This window comes from Adiantum capillus-veneris, chromosome 10 (genome assembly GCF_014529385.1).
Source record: "Adiantum capillus-veneris isolate H3 chromosome 10, ASM1452938v2, whole genome shotgun sequence".
In the NCBI taxonomy this organism is placed as follows: domain Eukaryota; kingdom Viridiplantae; phylum Streptophyta; class Polypodiopsida; order Polypodiales; family Pteridaceae; genus Adiantum; species Adiantum capillus-veneris.
The window spans coordinates 102,726,913-102,743,624 of NC_140940.1; the positions used below are offsets into that span (position 1 = coordinate 102,726,913).

The following is a 16,712-nucleotide window of genomic DNA, read 5'->3' on the forward strand; positions in this document are numbered from 1 at the left end:
GGTAGACTTTTTCTTCGGCTCACAGCCTTGGCGAGGAATCTACCTCATTAATAAATTAATGAGGTGTGGCGTAGCCCCAAAAAGAAACTATGTGTGCATGGAGATGCCAAATACACAGACCCCTAGCACTAAGAAATTGACAGAATGATGCATGGTATCAATATGATGAAAAAAATTTGTTTCTAACAAGGAGGTGTCTACATTTGTATTTTGCATCGATGTATAATGTATATGATGAGGTGCCACAAAGATCTCACTTCTTTAGCACAAAAATAAAGAACTCTTTTTGTTGCACTCACGTGATAATCACATAACTATTAAGAACGCCCCCCGCCTCCCCTCCCAAAAAAAAGACAAGACACCACGATGGAGTTCCAAAAACCATTCCTCTCAAGAGCATTCCATTTTTTTTTTAAGTAGTCCAATTTTGGCTTCATGAAGCGTCATGGCGAAGCTTCTTCTTCTGTCTGCTATTGGGTGGCAGGGAGTAGCTACAGAGTTTGCATGCGGGTTGGGGGGCCCATAGATGCGGCTTCTGGAGGCTCCTACGCTAGCAATGGTGGTGATCTGTGCGATCCGCAGGCGCAGGGGGTGTTGTGGTGGGGGTGGTGAGGCTCGGGTGCAGGGGGGTTCCGGGGATGGAGCCCTTAGCTGCCCCGCCCACTCTGGTACCAAGAAGAAGGTCGGGCTTGAATTTTTGCCACTCAGGCTTGGCGGCTGCCTGCGCTTGTGTCGAGGGGGAATCGCTCGCCAAGACATTGGTGATGGTTGTGCGGATTTGGCCACTGGCGGACAGAGTTGTGGTTCGTGGACTCCTGCTCCTCGTGGTGATGATGGCTGGCCTTTGGCACTATGCATCTTGGCCGGAATGGGTGTGGTGGCAGATTCACGTTGTGTTAGGCTTGCAGCTCTGGTGGATGGGCATCTGTGATGCTCGTGTGGCGGCTTGGGATGTTGCAATCGATCCTTGGACTGTGAGGCTGATCAAATATGGGAGTTTGGGTTGTGGATCCTGATTCAGTGGGCTTGGGAGTATTGCATCTGTTTTGGGAATGTTGGTCTGGCGGTCGGGGTCATGATGTCTTCCGGTGACAGCGGGAGTTTCATGGTGGCAACCCCTACAGACCTTTGGTGATGGAGGCTTGGACTCAACCCTTCTGCGGCTGTAAGCTCTTTTCTTCGTCCTTTGGTTGATGGTCAGTCTGTTTGTGGTGTGATGGGGTGGCTCACCTTGTTAGCCGATGTACCTCGGTAGTCAATCCTGTTGTGTTGCGATAGGGTGGCTCCGCCAAAAATTGAAGACCAAGAAGAGATGCTACTACTTGAAGCTATCCTTCGGCATGAAGACAAGGTACTACAACATGGTAAGATTATCCGACGGTATCTTATTAAGTTTAAAATTTATCATTTTGAAGATGCTAGAAGGATGCAAGGAATACAACTTATTAAGGATAATATGAACCTTGTCAATACTTACAATGCTACACTAGAGTAAGCAAATGTAAATGCTTTCTAAATGAACAATGTTTTTGTTTTTGTCTTATAAGACTAATCCTCTTTTGTGCATAAATTTAAATAAATAGTATGCATGCTTAGAATTGTTATGAGCACGTATAGAGCTAGAAGAGAGCAAGAGGAGGCGCTCACAATGTACAAGAACTCGGACTTGATGATAAGCTTAATATTGATTACAAAACTTGATATTTTATTAAGAGAGCTAGATACAAGACTTGGATTACATGACTTGAGTACAAGACAAAGCTTGATTGCAAGGACAAGACTTGAACATAAGAACTAGAAGAGGGATTTCCTCATAGGAGCCTCACAACTGGTGTTGGCAAGATTGAGGGGCTTGTGGCCCAAGACTCCTATTTATACTAGTGCTTGAGGAGGTTACTTGAGGAGGTTAGAACTTTCTAGGTTCTTCTTGAGGAGGTTAGAATCTTTTTGATCCTTCTAGTTCTTCTAGAACCTTTTTGATCCTTCTTCAACTTTCTAGAGCTTTCCAAAAACTTCTAGATTCATCCGGAATCTTCTCCAAGATTCTAGAAACTTCTTGATCCTTCTAGTTCTTCTTGAACCTTTTAGATCCTTCTTCAACTTTCTAGAGCTTTCTAGAAACTTCTAGATTCTTTCGGAATCTTCTCCAAGCTTCTAGAATCTCCTTGATACTTTTAGAATCTTCTAGATTCTTCTAGAGCCTTCTAGTGATGATGTAGGCGATGATGCAGGCAGCGACTGACTCTCAAGCATCCATGACAAGGATCATGTTTGTCATTACGACATCGCTCAAACACCAAGTAGATTTTGTCACTCTACTTTGGGAGTTTGATATGGACTAAAGAGCAGACATGCTTGTGGCAACTACGTCTCCCAAGCACCAAATGGACTAGTCATCCATTCTGAAATGATGTCATAGGGTGAAAAGGGATCCTCTACCCGCTAAAAAATGTAGAATAATGACTAAGACTTTATCTCTTCTACCTCATAGTCGAGGACGACTATGATTTCAAGAGAGAGGTAATGTCATAAAATCTAATATCTAACCAACCCAAATGATTTTCTCATATTAAACTGATCATTTAATGTGGGAGAATAAATGGGAACAAGGGTTAGAATATAGACATGTGCTTATGGATCTGTTTCAACACGGGGCCAAGGTTAAAGGGGTCCAAATCATGAGAGATGGTCTGTTAAAGAGCAATGCTACCTAATGGAGCTTAAAGACCTTAAGATTAGCTTCATTAAAGACCTCCAAAAGTTAGTGTTAAAAAGTCCTTTGACCTTAGGTAAGATAGGGCTGACCTTGAGATGGGAATTCTACCCAAGCATGAGGTGTTTGTCATGATTGCTAACTAAAGTGATTAAAGTGTTTGTGGGAACCTTTACCAAGCTTGAGGTGCTCCTCATGCTTAAATAACTAAGGTTCTTGAAGTGTTCAATTCAAACATAAACTCTCAAGAGGCATAAATTGTTTCCATTCTTAAATGACAAGGTGTTTGAAGTGTTCAATTCAAACATGATATCTTAAGAAACATAAAAAACACATATCAAGATCCTCCCCATGTGGCCCTCATGATATGTTTGAATCCTATTGGATAGGCTTTAAAGGGGTCCAGTGAGAATTTAGATGCATAAAAATAAATAATTAAGCTCTTTCTCTCAAAGAGAAAAAAGAGGACACTTGTCCAAATGATATAATTAAATAATACAAAAGAGAGAGAGAGAGAGAGAGAGAGAGAGGTGGACCAAGCATGATAGGGGATATACTCTCCCACACACACACATACTCTCATTGTGTGGAGTGCAAAGTGCAAGAGCTCCATCTCCTTCTCCAAGCTTGTTGAGAAGTGGAGAGCCTACACCAACACTCTTGGCTATGGAATGCAAATCCAACCAAGAGCCATGCTTCAATGCTTAAGATTTTCATCTTCTTCATCTTCATTACTATGCTATTATGCTATGCTAAGCAAAAAGAGTGATGATAAGTGAAGAACTATTTCTTTCTCCTATGGATGATTCTTCTTCCTCTTTCCTACCTTCATTCCCTGCTAGCTCTCTCCATCTTCGAAGGTGTTTGAGGCCTTGGGACTGAGGCTTGGGATCATTGCATCACCTAGGTCACAAGGAACACAAAGATTGTATTGTATCGAGTCTATCTTGATGGGAGAATCTATAATACAAACGCCTTTTGGAGAGGGGTACCGGCTCCAAGTAAATCTGCTCCTCAACTATTGTCATGTTCTCTAATACTCTCTCTCTGCAAAAGTATTGTTCATGCCAAGTTAATTAAGTACTATGTTCATGTTGCTACCATCAATTAAGTTCACCCTCTATGTTCTCAAAGTAATCTCACAAAAATACTCACTCTAATTCTCTTAATTTCGTTATCCTCAAAGTTTATAGGCTATTTCCATTACAACTACAAAGCAAGGGTCAACCTGGCAGACACCCACTACATATGCTTTTTTTCCTAGATTAGGCTTAAAGATAAACAAGTTTCAACACAATAATCACTATCTTAGCCTACAAAAGAAGGCCTCCTCTTTTGTAGATACACAAACAATCAAGCTCTAACATTCACACTCTTGCATGTACATCCTTGTGTATGCATCTCTATGCACGAATAATTCTATTATGACATAGTATTGGCTATGGTTGTTTATTTTGGTGTGTATGTGTGTGTGTATGTATGTGTCTATACTTCTTAATGGCCAGAAGGTTTGAGTTACCATGCAGACATGAGTTTATGAGATGTCGATTATGTGAGATTTTTCTCATGAATGTTTGTATGGTGTTTATGAAGCTTATGTTAATGAAGCTCTAATGATCCCTTTCTCTCTCCTTCTCTCACATTTTCCTTGTGTCATGTACCAACTCCTTACCATGCATCCTCTATTGTGTACCTCCCATGATGAGACCATCGTGCATAATTTTGGTGTAGAGGCCATCAGGTCCTTTGTCCTAAGAGGATCAATATATCATGTCTCACTAGAGCACAACCATGGTAGAAAGCATCTCTGTCCTAAGAAGGTCAATCTGTTGTGTTTCACTAGAACATGACTATTCTAACTTTGCATCTATAGACATGTCCTGCTATACCTAGAATAATTAAGATGCTTATATATGTTTAAAAGATCTTTATTTTTTTAGAGATTGGAGAGGTCTACTAATTCCCTTTTTGGTTTCAAACTAATGCCACCATTTTTTAATTTTTATGTTTTCCAGTTGGGTACCCCCTACGAATTAGAACAAGTCCTTCTACCAACCGTCCTTGTAGAAATGTGGCATAACAATAGTGAAGTCCTTTTGTGGTGTTAAAGGACATGATTGAAAAACATGTGGAAATACCGATCAGGTAAGGATATCCGCCCAAAAAATGTCTTTAAAAGCTCAAGTTTTAAATACTGTGAGCAGAACAGGGTAATTTCTTTTGAAGTTCAACAGATCAGCTCGCCCAGCTATAAGGAAATCAATGCTTCTATTCCTCATGAACCTGCAAAACAAACCGGGAGATCTGTGGTTAATGCGAGCGACGATGGCAGTTTATTAATCTTATGTTAGAAGCTATGGCGCTGCACCTTTACCTGATCTAGTGTTATATAGAAAGGTAAGTGGGCTGGAACTGGCGCCTCCAATTCCTTGGCCACAACCCGAACCACCACGTTCATGGGAGGACGATCTTTTGGGTTGCTCTGTGTGCACACCAGTCCTAGATGAAGCAAGCGGAGCAACTCTTCGTCATCATAATGGTGGCCTTCTCTGCTGATATTCTCACGAGCGGCATCCAAAAGTCTATCCTGCTTGTGCAACGTCCAAGCGTATTCAACGAGGTGAGGAATCTTCGCATCCCACTCAACAGCTCTTCTTCCACATGCCAGCTCCAGCACCACAATTCCAAAGCTGTACACATCTGCTTCAAATCCCAACTTGAGAGTTGCAACGTACTCCGGTGCTATATATCCCTGGGTTCCTATCGCACGCGTCGTCACATGAGTTTCCATGTTCGACAAAGGTCTGGCAATGCCAAAATCCGCCAGACACGCTTCCAGATTATCATCCAGCAGAATGTTGCTGGGTTTCACATCCCTGTGCAAGACTGGTGTTGAGCACCCATTGTGAAGAAAATCTAAAGCAGAGGCAAGCCCCCGCACAATATTGTACTTCTGAGCCCAAGTAAAAGTGATTCCTTGCCGCCTACAGCTATCCAGATCTCCTCCCGGCATCAACTTGTAGACCAGCAGGAGGTGGTCTTTTTCGCAGCAAAATCCAAGCAAGGGTACAAGGTTAGGGTGACGTAACCTGCCGAGTAACTCCAATTCGTTAATAAATCCCTGCCCAAGCACCTGTCTACTTGGACTGTCAAAAACTTTAACTGCCACAACTTGACCGTCCGCGAGTGTGGTTTTGTACACACAGCCTGTTCCACCAGAACCTATCACTGAACTGGAATCAAAGTGCTTTGTGGCATGGTCAAGCTCTCTATAAGTAAATACCCGGAGCAAGGGTTGCAGACGTCCATCTGATCTATCAGACCAAAAGAGCCATCATCATCCTTGGAAGTAAATGTTAATCCATTTTCCCTAAGTCAGACTGCACCTTGTTTCTACAACAGACTGCTTACACTCATACCCACAACAAACAAGAAACCAAAAGGCAGCCAATATTGATGCTCCAACTTCTGTGAAGCTTCGAATGAGAAAGCCAATGAGATACATACGAAGAAGAAAAAGTGGGAGAAGACACATCGTAGGAACGAAGGCAAGAGACCTGATAGATATATCCGAGACCTGTTACTCAAGAGGGATAATCAATCTACAACACTTGGGTGATAGAAAGGTTATTCCACTTTCGTCTTCTTTCTTACACACACACACACATGAGAAGTATCCGTTTAATGTTGAAGGAACAAAAGTCACAGAAAGTATGGAAAAATCAACCAAAAATAATCATAAGGAACATACCTGCACAAGAAGTTTTGGACAAATTCTCACAATAATTCCCACATTCTGACTTACCTCAACATCATGAGGTCCTTCCCCCAATCGTACCTAGCTAGGTATGCAGTGCCTCTCGAGCAAAAGCTCATGATGTTATGCATTGTATGAAAAACACTGAAAAAGACTTTGTTTTCTTACATGAGAAAATTTCTAAATCTTCTTGTGCTGAATCACCCACGACCTCAACATCGACCATGGACTGTTCTCGCCCTAAACATCTGCAGCAGTTCCATCGAAAGGAACACACATAGTTTGAAACAAGATCTCTGGAGCTTGCTGCAGAAGCTGATCATGATGACAGTTTGACACTTTGTCAGTTTGAACCATATTACATAAAAACAAAAACCAGAAAAAAAAGAATCTAATTAATATGATAGGCACACACATTGTTTGCTTTTGGCAGCTGCAGCTTCACCTTGCTCTGACAATTTGTTTTCTATAACCTTGTACCAGAACATCTCAAATGCAATAGTCATGGACTTTGTTGTGACCTCACGTGATGCTGTCGAAACCCAATCTGCCCCTATGGTTTGTTCCAATCTTTCTTCTATTACAGAAAATGATCGATGTGTAAGCGCCGAAGAGAAGAATGGACTAGCACTTGTGAGAAGCATGCCCTTCAAGTGTCGCAACATTCGTGAAATCTGCACAAAAGAAGGCCTCTTTATTGGATTGGAATGCCAGCATCTTTCGATATAACTTGCCAAATATTGGGGGCAACTAGTTGGTAAAATGGGTCTTTCCCCTCTTAGTAGCCTTTTGTGAAGCTTTTGAAGCTGCCCACCATCATCAAATGGAACCTTGCCTGTGAATATTTCATAGCATACCAAGGCAAAACCATAAACATCTGCTTTCTTTGTGTACTTCCTTTCGGAGTCTCTCTTGCCCTCATATTTAAAAACTTCAGGTGCTCTCCAATAGGTTGTGCCAACATGCAAGCTTGTGTATTTGGAGCTTGCATACTTCGCTTTAGACATTCCAAAGTCTGCAACCTTCACTCGCATGCGTCCATCGCCTTGAGAGTTATCACCAGAAACAAGGTAGCTAATTAGCAAATTTTGAGACTTCAGATCACGATGCATGATGTGTAGGCCATGAAGATACTCCATTCCCTTGGCAATTTGGAGCATAAGATCAACAGTTGTAAGAATTGGAAATGGGGGATCATAGCCTCTGTTGCAGCGATTATCTATTGCACATTTTAGATCCATGTCCGCTAGCTCTGTCACTAGGCTGCATTTGTGCATAGAAGGCATTGAAGTGCAACAGATAAGCTGAAGTACGTTTGGGTGTCTCAATCTGGCCTGGATGGCTGCTTCCTTCCCAAAAAAACTCGCATCGACTCCAAAAAATTCTTTCTGTGCAAACCTTTGGCCATACCATTCAACCTCATTTACTACGGCATAGGTACCATGCCCAATCGACTGCTTGATCGTGAATTGAAGTGGATCTACCCACAAGCAGTCTAATAATCTATCATTTGATGCACTCACATCATCATAATTATTTTCCTTCAGCAATTTTTCAAGCAAAAATTTTGCCAAGCAACATTGTCCCATCACTTCTTCCTGCGAATTTGTAGGAAAGACGTTTTGGGAGAGCTGATGCTCCCAGAGAGCAATATTATCGTTCAAGGCACTGATCAGTTGCAAAGAATCATCCTTCTGAGATGCTTCAGCCCATATAGCATTCAAGGAGCTGAAAGCCTCATCCTGCAATTCGGTAATTTCTGAGAATAGTTGGCGCATAGCATGGCGGATGACACAAAGGCACCATACGAGGTCATGAAGCCAGACATCTTGGGCTTCGCTAGTTAAGGCTAGTGTTAGTGCCTTTCTGACCCACACATCTTGAAAGGAGCAGTCCTGCAAGAATTTGTGACCTTGGAGCACGGAATGGTGGAGCTCAGAGAGGCAAGGGAGGAGGATATTATTTAGGGTAGTGCTCCGATCATTGGACGTAGAGAGGACGTGATTGAGTTGTTGGGTGACATGGTCAACGGCAAGGGCATAGGAGCGAGCGAGGCAGAAGCATTGGGTGCGATGGAGGACGAAATTCGAGGGGAGGCTGGCAAGATGTTGAATGGAAGAGGAGAGTTCCTGCAAGGCAACACAGAGGCGCTCGCAATCCATCAATGCAAGACATGCACGCCCTCATCCCGGGTGCCTTTCCCCTCGGCCCGCTCTCATCACTGGGTTGCGGCCATGATTGGAGCTTCATTTGGGGGTGGGGGCGGGGGCGGGGGCGGGAATCACTAATGAAAAGTCAAGCTCTTATGATCGGGATGTAAAAGAAAGAACCTCGTCTTCAGTTCAAGGTTATTCTAACACGTGATAAAATCACAACTGGAGAAGAGCATGGGTTTAACAAGTGATAAATCAAGAGGCTTGCACATAGATGGCCATCTACAATAAACTAAATACTAGTATGTGACCCGCACGTTGCTGCGGGCAAGAAAATCATGGCAATTGGAGATCTCGTCGTCCGTCTTTGCTATCTGTTGAGGTTCGCTCTTGCCTTGGGTTTGCATGCCTTTTGCTTTGGATTCGTTGGATCGAAATTTTCTAGTTACGTCAATTCTCAACTTTGTAGATGTCGATGTCGATTCCTAATTCTCGATTGTGGATTGTGTTGATTGTCGCTTTGTTGATTATTGATTGTAAGACCAATGCTTCATATCCGTCCCCTCTCTCTCTTGTGTTGGTGTGAGAGCCCTCTCACTGTTACCATATACATGTGGTAGTGATGTGTGTGAACACACTAGGACCACCGGGGCATTTTTTCCCTCTTTAGGAGGTTTTTTCCCCCGTGCATTGTATATACGCCCATCACTCTAGGCCTATCTATCTTTCCATTGCACACTAAGTAACACACTCTCTATTGTGTGCCCTGAGCTTCCTTTGTCTTCTCCAAGTTGTGTGTTTCTCTGCAACCCTAATTCCAACAATTGGTATCAGAGCAGGTCACGTCCTCCCGTGCTTAGTCGCCAGCTGCTCCAGCACACGCCTGCTCACTTTCTCCGATTTCAGTGAGCTTTGGCAAGCGTTCGCAGGTCGACAAATATTTTGATTTGGGCTCATTTCGACCTCCGTTTCCACTACAGGCACTACTGCACAGGCTATTCGTCATTTTGTGCAGAATTTCTGTCAGTGCCGTTTTCTGCATAACAGGTGCCTTATAGTCTTCTACGGTTTGTGCTATATTGCACAGGTTGTTCCCGCTCCATTTCTCCTATTTTCGGGCAGTTTTCACATCAGGTGCAGCATTTACCATGGCTGACAACAACAACACAGACGTGTTCAAGATGTTTGTTGCTGAGGACAAGTTGGATGTGGACAACTACCCTATGTGGGCTTATATGATGCAACATGTTCTTGTGTCAAAGGGTGTCTGGAACATTGTGCAGGGCATTGATGTACGTCCTGGTTCCGAGGATGTAGGCGATGTTGAGGATGTTGCAGGTCTTGCTGCAAGGATTGCAGCTGTTAGAGTTGTTTTGCCAACGGCAGAACAAGCTCGCTGGGATGTTAAGGATGTGCAGGCTCATGCATTGATTGTGTTGTCTGTGAAGCACACCATTGTTCCTCACATTCGTTCAACAAAATCTATAAAACAGGCTTGGGATATTCTAGCAGGTCTCTATGCAAGCTGCAATGAGGCTAAAATTGCTTTGCTGCGTAACGAGCTGGAGTCGAAGATTATGCATGAGGAAGATGATATGGACACTTTTCTTGCTAGTGTCAAGGATATCAATGAGCAGCTTATTTCTGCAGGTGAAGTTATTTCAGACAGTTCCCTTGTGCAGACTGTTCTTGATGCCTTACCAGATTCTTACCAAACTTTTGCTAGTACTTGGAGACTTATGACCCAAGGAAATCCAGAAGTTGTCAAGTTTGATGCATTATGCACATTGTTGTTGCAAGAGTCACTTTCCAGAAAAAACAGGACTATACAGCGTGCAGTTGAACAGGCTTTTATTGCTTCTCAAAGAAAGGGTGGTAACATCAATGCAGCCACTTCTTATGGTTCTGCTGCGAGTGGCAAAAATTTTGTCCCTAATGCTTCTGCTGACAGCAATTCGTCTGGAAATTCGGTGATAAGGGCAAAAAGAAGATGCGTTGCCATTATTGTAAAGCCAATGATCACTTGATCAAGTCTTGTCCTAAGTTGAAGGCCAAAGAGGCTAAGAAGAAAGAGGGTGGTTCCACTGCAAATGCTAGTTCCACTACAAACATAGCCATTGTTGAGTCTTCTGTGAAAGGAGACTGTGTTGCTGATGTTGATGCAGAATGGGCTTTTAGCGCAGAGTGCACTTACAATCCTGTTGTCCATGATGCATGCTTGTCAGTTGCTGCAGATTCACATGTGTGGTATTTCGACAGTGGTGCTACAAAGCACATTAACTCACATCGTGAATTGTTTACCTCTCTCGAGTCTGTCCCTCATGGGAATTCAGTCACTTGTGCCAACAACGCCTCTTATCCAGTTCAGGGAGTTGGAAAGATTGTGCTCACTACTGCTAATGGCAGTTCCTTCACACTTGTTGATGCACTTTATGTACCTAGGATCAAGAAGAATCTCTTGTCTGTATCCGCACTTGCTAGACTTGGACTTGTAGTCAAATTTGTGGATGACAGATGTACAGTTCATGATCTCAGTTTTGGTGATGAAATTGTTGCATCTGGGCTTTTGTGTCGTGGGCTGTATAAGCTCACTTTGTATGACAAGTGTGGACAAAATTTTGCACCTGTTGTTGCAGATTCAAGGGCTATTTCAGATGCAAAACTTTGGCATGCACATTTTGGTCACCTGAATTTTGCCAATTTGTTCCGTTTGCAGAAATCTGATATGGTTGCTTCTTTGCCGCCTCTTGAAGCACCTATCAAACATGTTTGTGAAGGCTGTATTTTGGGTAAGATGCAGCGTTCTAAATTTCCAAAGGATGGTTCAGTTCGGGCCACATGCAGGTTGCAGCTTGTGCATAGTGATGTTTGTGGGCCCATGCAAACTCCGTCCTTGGGCAATTACCTGCACTTCGTGACTTTCATTGATGATTACCCCAGGCATGCATGGGTATTTCCGCTTAAAGCAAAGTCCGAAGTTTTTATGTGCTTCAAACAATTTCTGGCTATGGCTGAAAATGTCTCGAAATGTACTATGGGCACCCTCCGTTTCGATCGAGGGGGGGAGTATGTGTCTCATGAATTTAATGCATTTCTGGCTAGTCGTGGGATAAAACACCAATGTACAGTGCCTTATACACCTCAGCAAAATGGTGTTGCTGAGAGGAAAAACGGGTCACTGATGGAAATGGCACGATGTATGGTCAAAAGTCAAGCTTTGCCGCATTCTTTTTGGCTTGAGGCCATAATGTGTGCCACTTATGTACTTAACATGTGTCCTACAAAAGCTTTGCGGTCTATTACTCCATATGAAGCATGGCATGATAGAAAGCCTTCTATTGAGCACATGCGTGTTTTTGGCTGTTTGGCATATGCTTTGGTGCCACAAGTGCAACGCAGAAAATTGGATGATAAGGCTGTCAAATGTATTTTTGTTGGTTATAGTGCTAAAAGCAAAGGTTACAGGTTGTATCATCCACAAACAAAACGTATTCTGGTTTCACGGGATGTAGTGTTTGTGGAAGATTCTGTTCAGCCCTTGCTGTCATGTACTAGAGACAGTAATGTAAGCTCACTGGACATTTATGACACTTTGTTGCCTCTTTTCAGTGGTGGAAGTACAAATGTAAGTTCCAATGAGGCAAATGTATAGCCTATGGGGGTTTCTGAAAATGATTTAGATCAGCCTATTACTGATGCATATGTACATGATGTACTTGATGAGGAGAGGGCTGAAAATGAGCAGGCTAGAGGTATGCCAAAATGGCCGGTGCACACTTTGCGTGACAGTAAATTGGATGCACCTTTGTCTAGTCGTACTCGTTCAGGCTCTCGCCATGCATCTTATGCATCAAATTGTTATGCTTTGGCTGTTTCTAGCTTACATGATGTTGAGGAGCCTCTGTCTGTTGATGAAGCACAGAATTCAAAAAATTGGATGGCTGCCATGCAATCAGAATATGATGCACTCATAGAAAATGACACATGGACTTTATGTGATTTGCCTCCTGGCAAAAAGGCCATTGGTACGAAGTGGGTTTACAAGTTGAAACGCAAGTCAGATGGTGAGATCTATCACCATAAGGCTCGACTTGTTGCAAAGGGTTATGCACAGCAAAAAGGCATTGATTATGAAGAGACTTTTGCTCCCACTTGTCGTATGACTACTGTTCGTTTTCTATGTGCATTGGCAGCTCATTTTGGTTGGGATGTACATCAATCAGACATTGTTACTGCTTTCTTGAATGGTGACATATTTGAGGAAGTTTATGTAAAGCAGCCTCGCGATTTTGTCATAAAAGGACAAGAGGAGAAAGTGTGCAGATGTAAGAAGGCTTTGTATGGGTTGAAGCAATCTCCTCGTGCTTGGTATGAGAAAGCTGACACTCATTGGGTTAAACGAGGCTTTCGTAACAGTCCAACAGAAAGCACATTGTATGTAAAGCGTGAGGGTGATGTACTTCTCATTGTGGTTCTTTATGTTGATGATTTGTTGATCACTGGACCAAATGAGAGACATATTGTTGAATTTAAGGCTTATTTGAATGCTACTTTCAAGATGAAAGATTTGGGGATGTTGCATCATTACTTTGGTATACAGTTAACCAGTGTGATGGTGGTATTGCCTTGTGTCAGAAAAGTTACATAGAGACATTGCTATGTAAGTTTGGACTTGAGGATTGCAAACCTATTGCCACTCCCATGGAAACAGGTTTGAAGTTGAGTCTACATGATGCTGGCGATCCTGCTGATGTCACTCTTTACCAAACTGTTGTTGGCTGCCTCATTTATGTATGCAACACGAGGCAGGATATTCAGTTTGCAGTCTCACAGGTCAGCAGATTTATGCATAGCCCAAGGTCTAAGCATTGGCAGGCTGTCAAGAGGATTTTCCGCTACCTTAGTGGCACTTTACATCTTGGCTTGTTTTATCCCAAGGGGGGATCATTGCCGCCAGACTTACATGCTTTTTCGGACTCACATTGGGCTGGTTGTTTTGACACGCTAGTGTCCACAAGTGGTTTTTGTTTCATGCTTGGCAGTTCATGTATATCATGGTTGAGCAAGAAGCAACCTACTGTGGCCACTTCGAGTTGTGAGGCTGAGTACAGGGCAGTCTTCACAGCTACGGTTGAGTGTGTATGGCTCAGACGCCTTATGGCTGATTTGGGTGTTGGACAGGACACTGCCAACACTATCTACACTGACAGTCAGAGCGCATTGGTAGTTGCGAGGAACCCAATTTTTCATGCTCACACAAAGCACATTGAGGTGTATTACCACTATGTTAGGGAGAGGCTTTCAGCATGAGAGATCAGCTTGGCTTATGTGCCAACACAGGACAACCTTGCAAATCTTTTCACAAAGGCATGCTTGAAGCTTTCCGCAAAGCTTTGGGCTTACTCCCCTTTGTGGACTGATCCTGTCCTCAGGGTATGGCACTTCCCTTTACTCATGTGCCAGCTCTCGTTCACCGCATCACTCTAGGGGGGATTTGTTACCATATACATGTGGTAGTGATGTGTGTGAACACACTAGGACCGTCGGGGCATTTTTTCCCTCTTTAGGAGGTTTTTTCCCCTGTGCATTGTATATACGCCCATCACTCTAGGGCTATCTATCTTTCCATTGCACACTAAGTAACACACTCTCTATCGTGTGCCTTGAGCTTCCTTCGTCTTCTCCAAGCTGTGTGTGTTTCTCTGCAACCCTAATTCCAACACTCACCCTCTCTCTCTCTCTCTCTCTCTCTCTCTCTCTCTCTCTCTCTCTCTCTTTGAATTTTGAGTCAACCCGAAGGCAAGAGCAAGAAATCTAACATAAAGACCTTCAGTCTGAGTTGCCTCCTCTTCTCCGCCTTTTTATCTGTTGAGGTCTGCTTGGTTTGAGATTCACCTTTGAATTTCGAGTCAACCCAAAGGCAAGAGCAAGAAATCTAGCATAAAGACCTTCAAATATAACCAAGATTTGCCAGAGTTGCCTCCTAGTGACTGCCTTTGCTATCTGTTGAGGTCCGCTCTTGCCTTGGGCTTGCACACCTTTTGCCTTGGATTCGCCGGATCAATTTTTTCCAATTACGTCAATTCTCGATTTTGTAGATGTCAATATCGATTCCTAATTCTTGATTGTGGATTCTGTTGATCATCGCTTTGTCAATTGTTGATTGTAAGACCAATGCTTATTCTCCCTCCCCTCTCTCTCTCGTGCTGGTGTGAGAGCCCTCTCTCTCTCTCTCTCTCTCTCTCTCTCTCTCTCTCTCTCTCTCTGTCTCTCTCTCTCTCTCTCTCTCTCACACACACACACACACACACACACACGCACGCGCGGGGGGACACACACATGATGAATGACATGGACCATTCTCTATTCTTAGCACACACAAAATCTTGCAATCAATAACGTCGCATTCTCCCTCTCTCTCTCTCACACACACACATACACAATGCGTGCAGGACATCCACAAAAAAATCATTCATTGAATCGTTGAGCTCGCTGCACTTCAGTAATGCAATGTAAATGTGGAAAGCCTTCTTGCAACGCTCCAACACCTCAGCGAATGACACATCAACTCTGTCTCTCATACACACACACAAAGGTAGCGGGTCTCTCTCTCTCTCTCTCTCTCTCTCTCTCTCTCTCTCTCTCTCACTCACACACACACACACACACACACAGACAAAACATGGATACATACATGCAACTATTGAGCTTTGAGCACTAAGGTTGAATATCATTTACGACATGGAAGGTGCGTGCAAGCCTGCAAAGGGAGGTTCATTAGGGCATGGTCACGTGAAGCTTAGTTGTCTATAAGCCTCGACAATTTTAACTAAGCCAAGCACGACAGTTTAAAACGTCACGGGGAGCAGCAAGTAGTGAGGGAGAGTGAGATACAAAGAGAGAGAGAGAGAGAGAGAGAGAGAGAGAGAGGGAGAGGGAGGACTGACCGGCAAGAAACCAACATAGTTTGAAACTTATGCTCTTTTAAGCATAGTAAGCCGGTGAAAAGCTACACACTATCAAAAATTGTCAGTTAATGTAACAGGCAACTAAGTGTCACATGACCATAGCCTTAGATAACACATGGAGGAAAGTTCTTTATGGCCTTCAAAATGCAAAGTAAACCCACCCTGCAAGTGGCTTTATAAAGCAAAAGTAGTAGTGGTTTGCAAGTGACTCACCCTTGAAAGTTATGAAAGTTAAGTCTAGGGCTCAAGTGAAATTCCATGACTTCCCAAGAACTAAAAATATTATAAATGTAGACAAAGTACTAAGTTTTTTACTTTACATTGCTAAGACTCAAAAGTCTACTCATTTTCTACCTTTCACTTTTGCATTTCTTAAGGTTTTTTTCGAAATGCAACAGAGTGTGACAAGTGGATGCCTTCTCTTTGCTCAAAAATTCTAAGCTCCATTATATATAGTATAGATAGACGTACCTCCAATGACCAATGGATGTTATTGGTCTGAAAGATACCGTGGCAAGAGGGGGAGGGACTTTATAAGGGTGAGCGCAAGAAATATTTGGAGACAAGGTCCTTGTATTGACATTGGGAGGTACCAGTTAATGCAAGCTAAGCTTTTATCTTTTTACACTCTCTCTCTCTCTGTGTGACTTCACTTGGCATCCTTCGAAGAGAGAGTGTGTCAGGACAAGGGTAGGACCAGTCCGGGCCAAGGGTCAGGATGGACATGCAGCCAAGGGGGTCCCTATATTTAGAAGGCCAAGGGCCTATATAGGGCATGGATGGGTGGAGATTAGCATGTTCAATTCCCCTGTCCTTATATTGGTATCAGAGCTCAGGGAGGGAGCAGCCATGGAGGAGGGGATGAAGCATGGCCTTCTCTTCCGTTCTCTCTCTCGATCTCTCTCACTTGCTCGCCTTCAAGTTGAGGCATGGCCTCTCAAGGGCACGCTATCTCGCTCTCCGTTTGTAGACAAGCCGACGGGGCAGGTCGTGGAGACCATCTCCTATGAAGGGGACGAAGTGGAGGAGACATGCGCAGAGCCTCTTGAGGCGAGGGAAGCCGAGGTGCCGACCAAAGTGAAACGCCGTGGGGGTGAGCTTGATGGATGCACGAGGCCATG

General features: G+C 43.5%; 1 protein-coding gene and 1 pseudogene across 1 annotated transcript; both read right to left on the reverse strand.

Moving 5' to 3' along the window:
• Positions 1-522: 522 nt before the first annotated feature.
• Positions 523-4,413, reverse strand: LOC147449373 (uncharacterized; annotated as a pseudogene).
• Positions 4,414-4,759: 346 nt separating this feature from the next.
• LOC147449374 (light-sensor Protein kinase-like) lies at positions 4,760-8,713 on the reverse strand. Its single transcript, XM_086522611.1, has 4 exons — positions 6,886-8,713; positions 6,639-6,785; positions 5,088-6,022; positions 4,760-4,996 (listed from the first exon to the last, which is right to left on the reverse strand). The coding sequence occupies exons 1-4, from the start codon at positions 8,630-8,632 to the stop codon at positions 4,982-4,984; spliced, it is 2,844 nt and encodes a 947-aa protein (XP_086378737.1). The 5' UTR covers positions 8,633-8,713; the 3' UTR covers positions 4,760-4,981.
• Between the last annotated feature and the right edge of the window lie 7,999 nt (positions 8,714-16,712).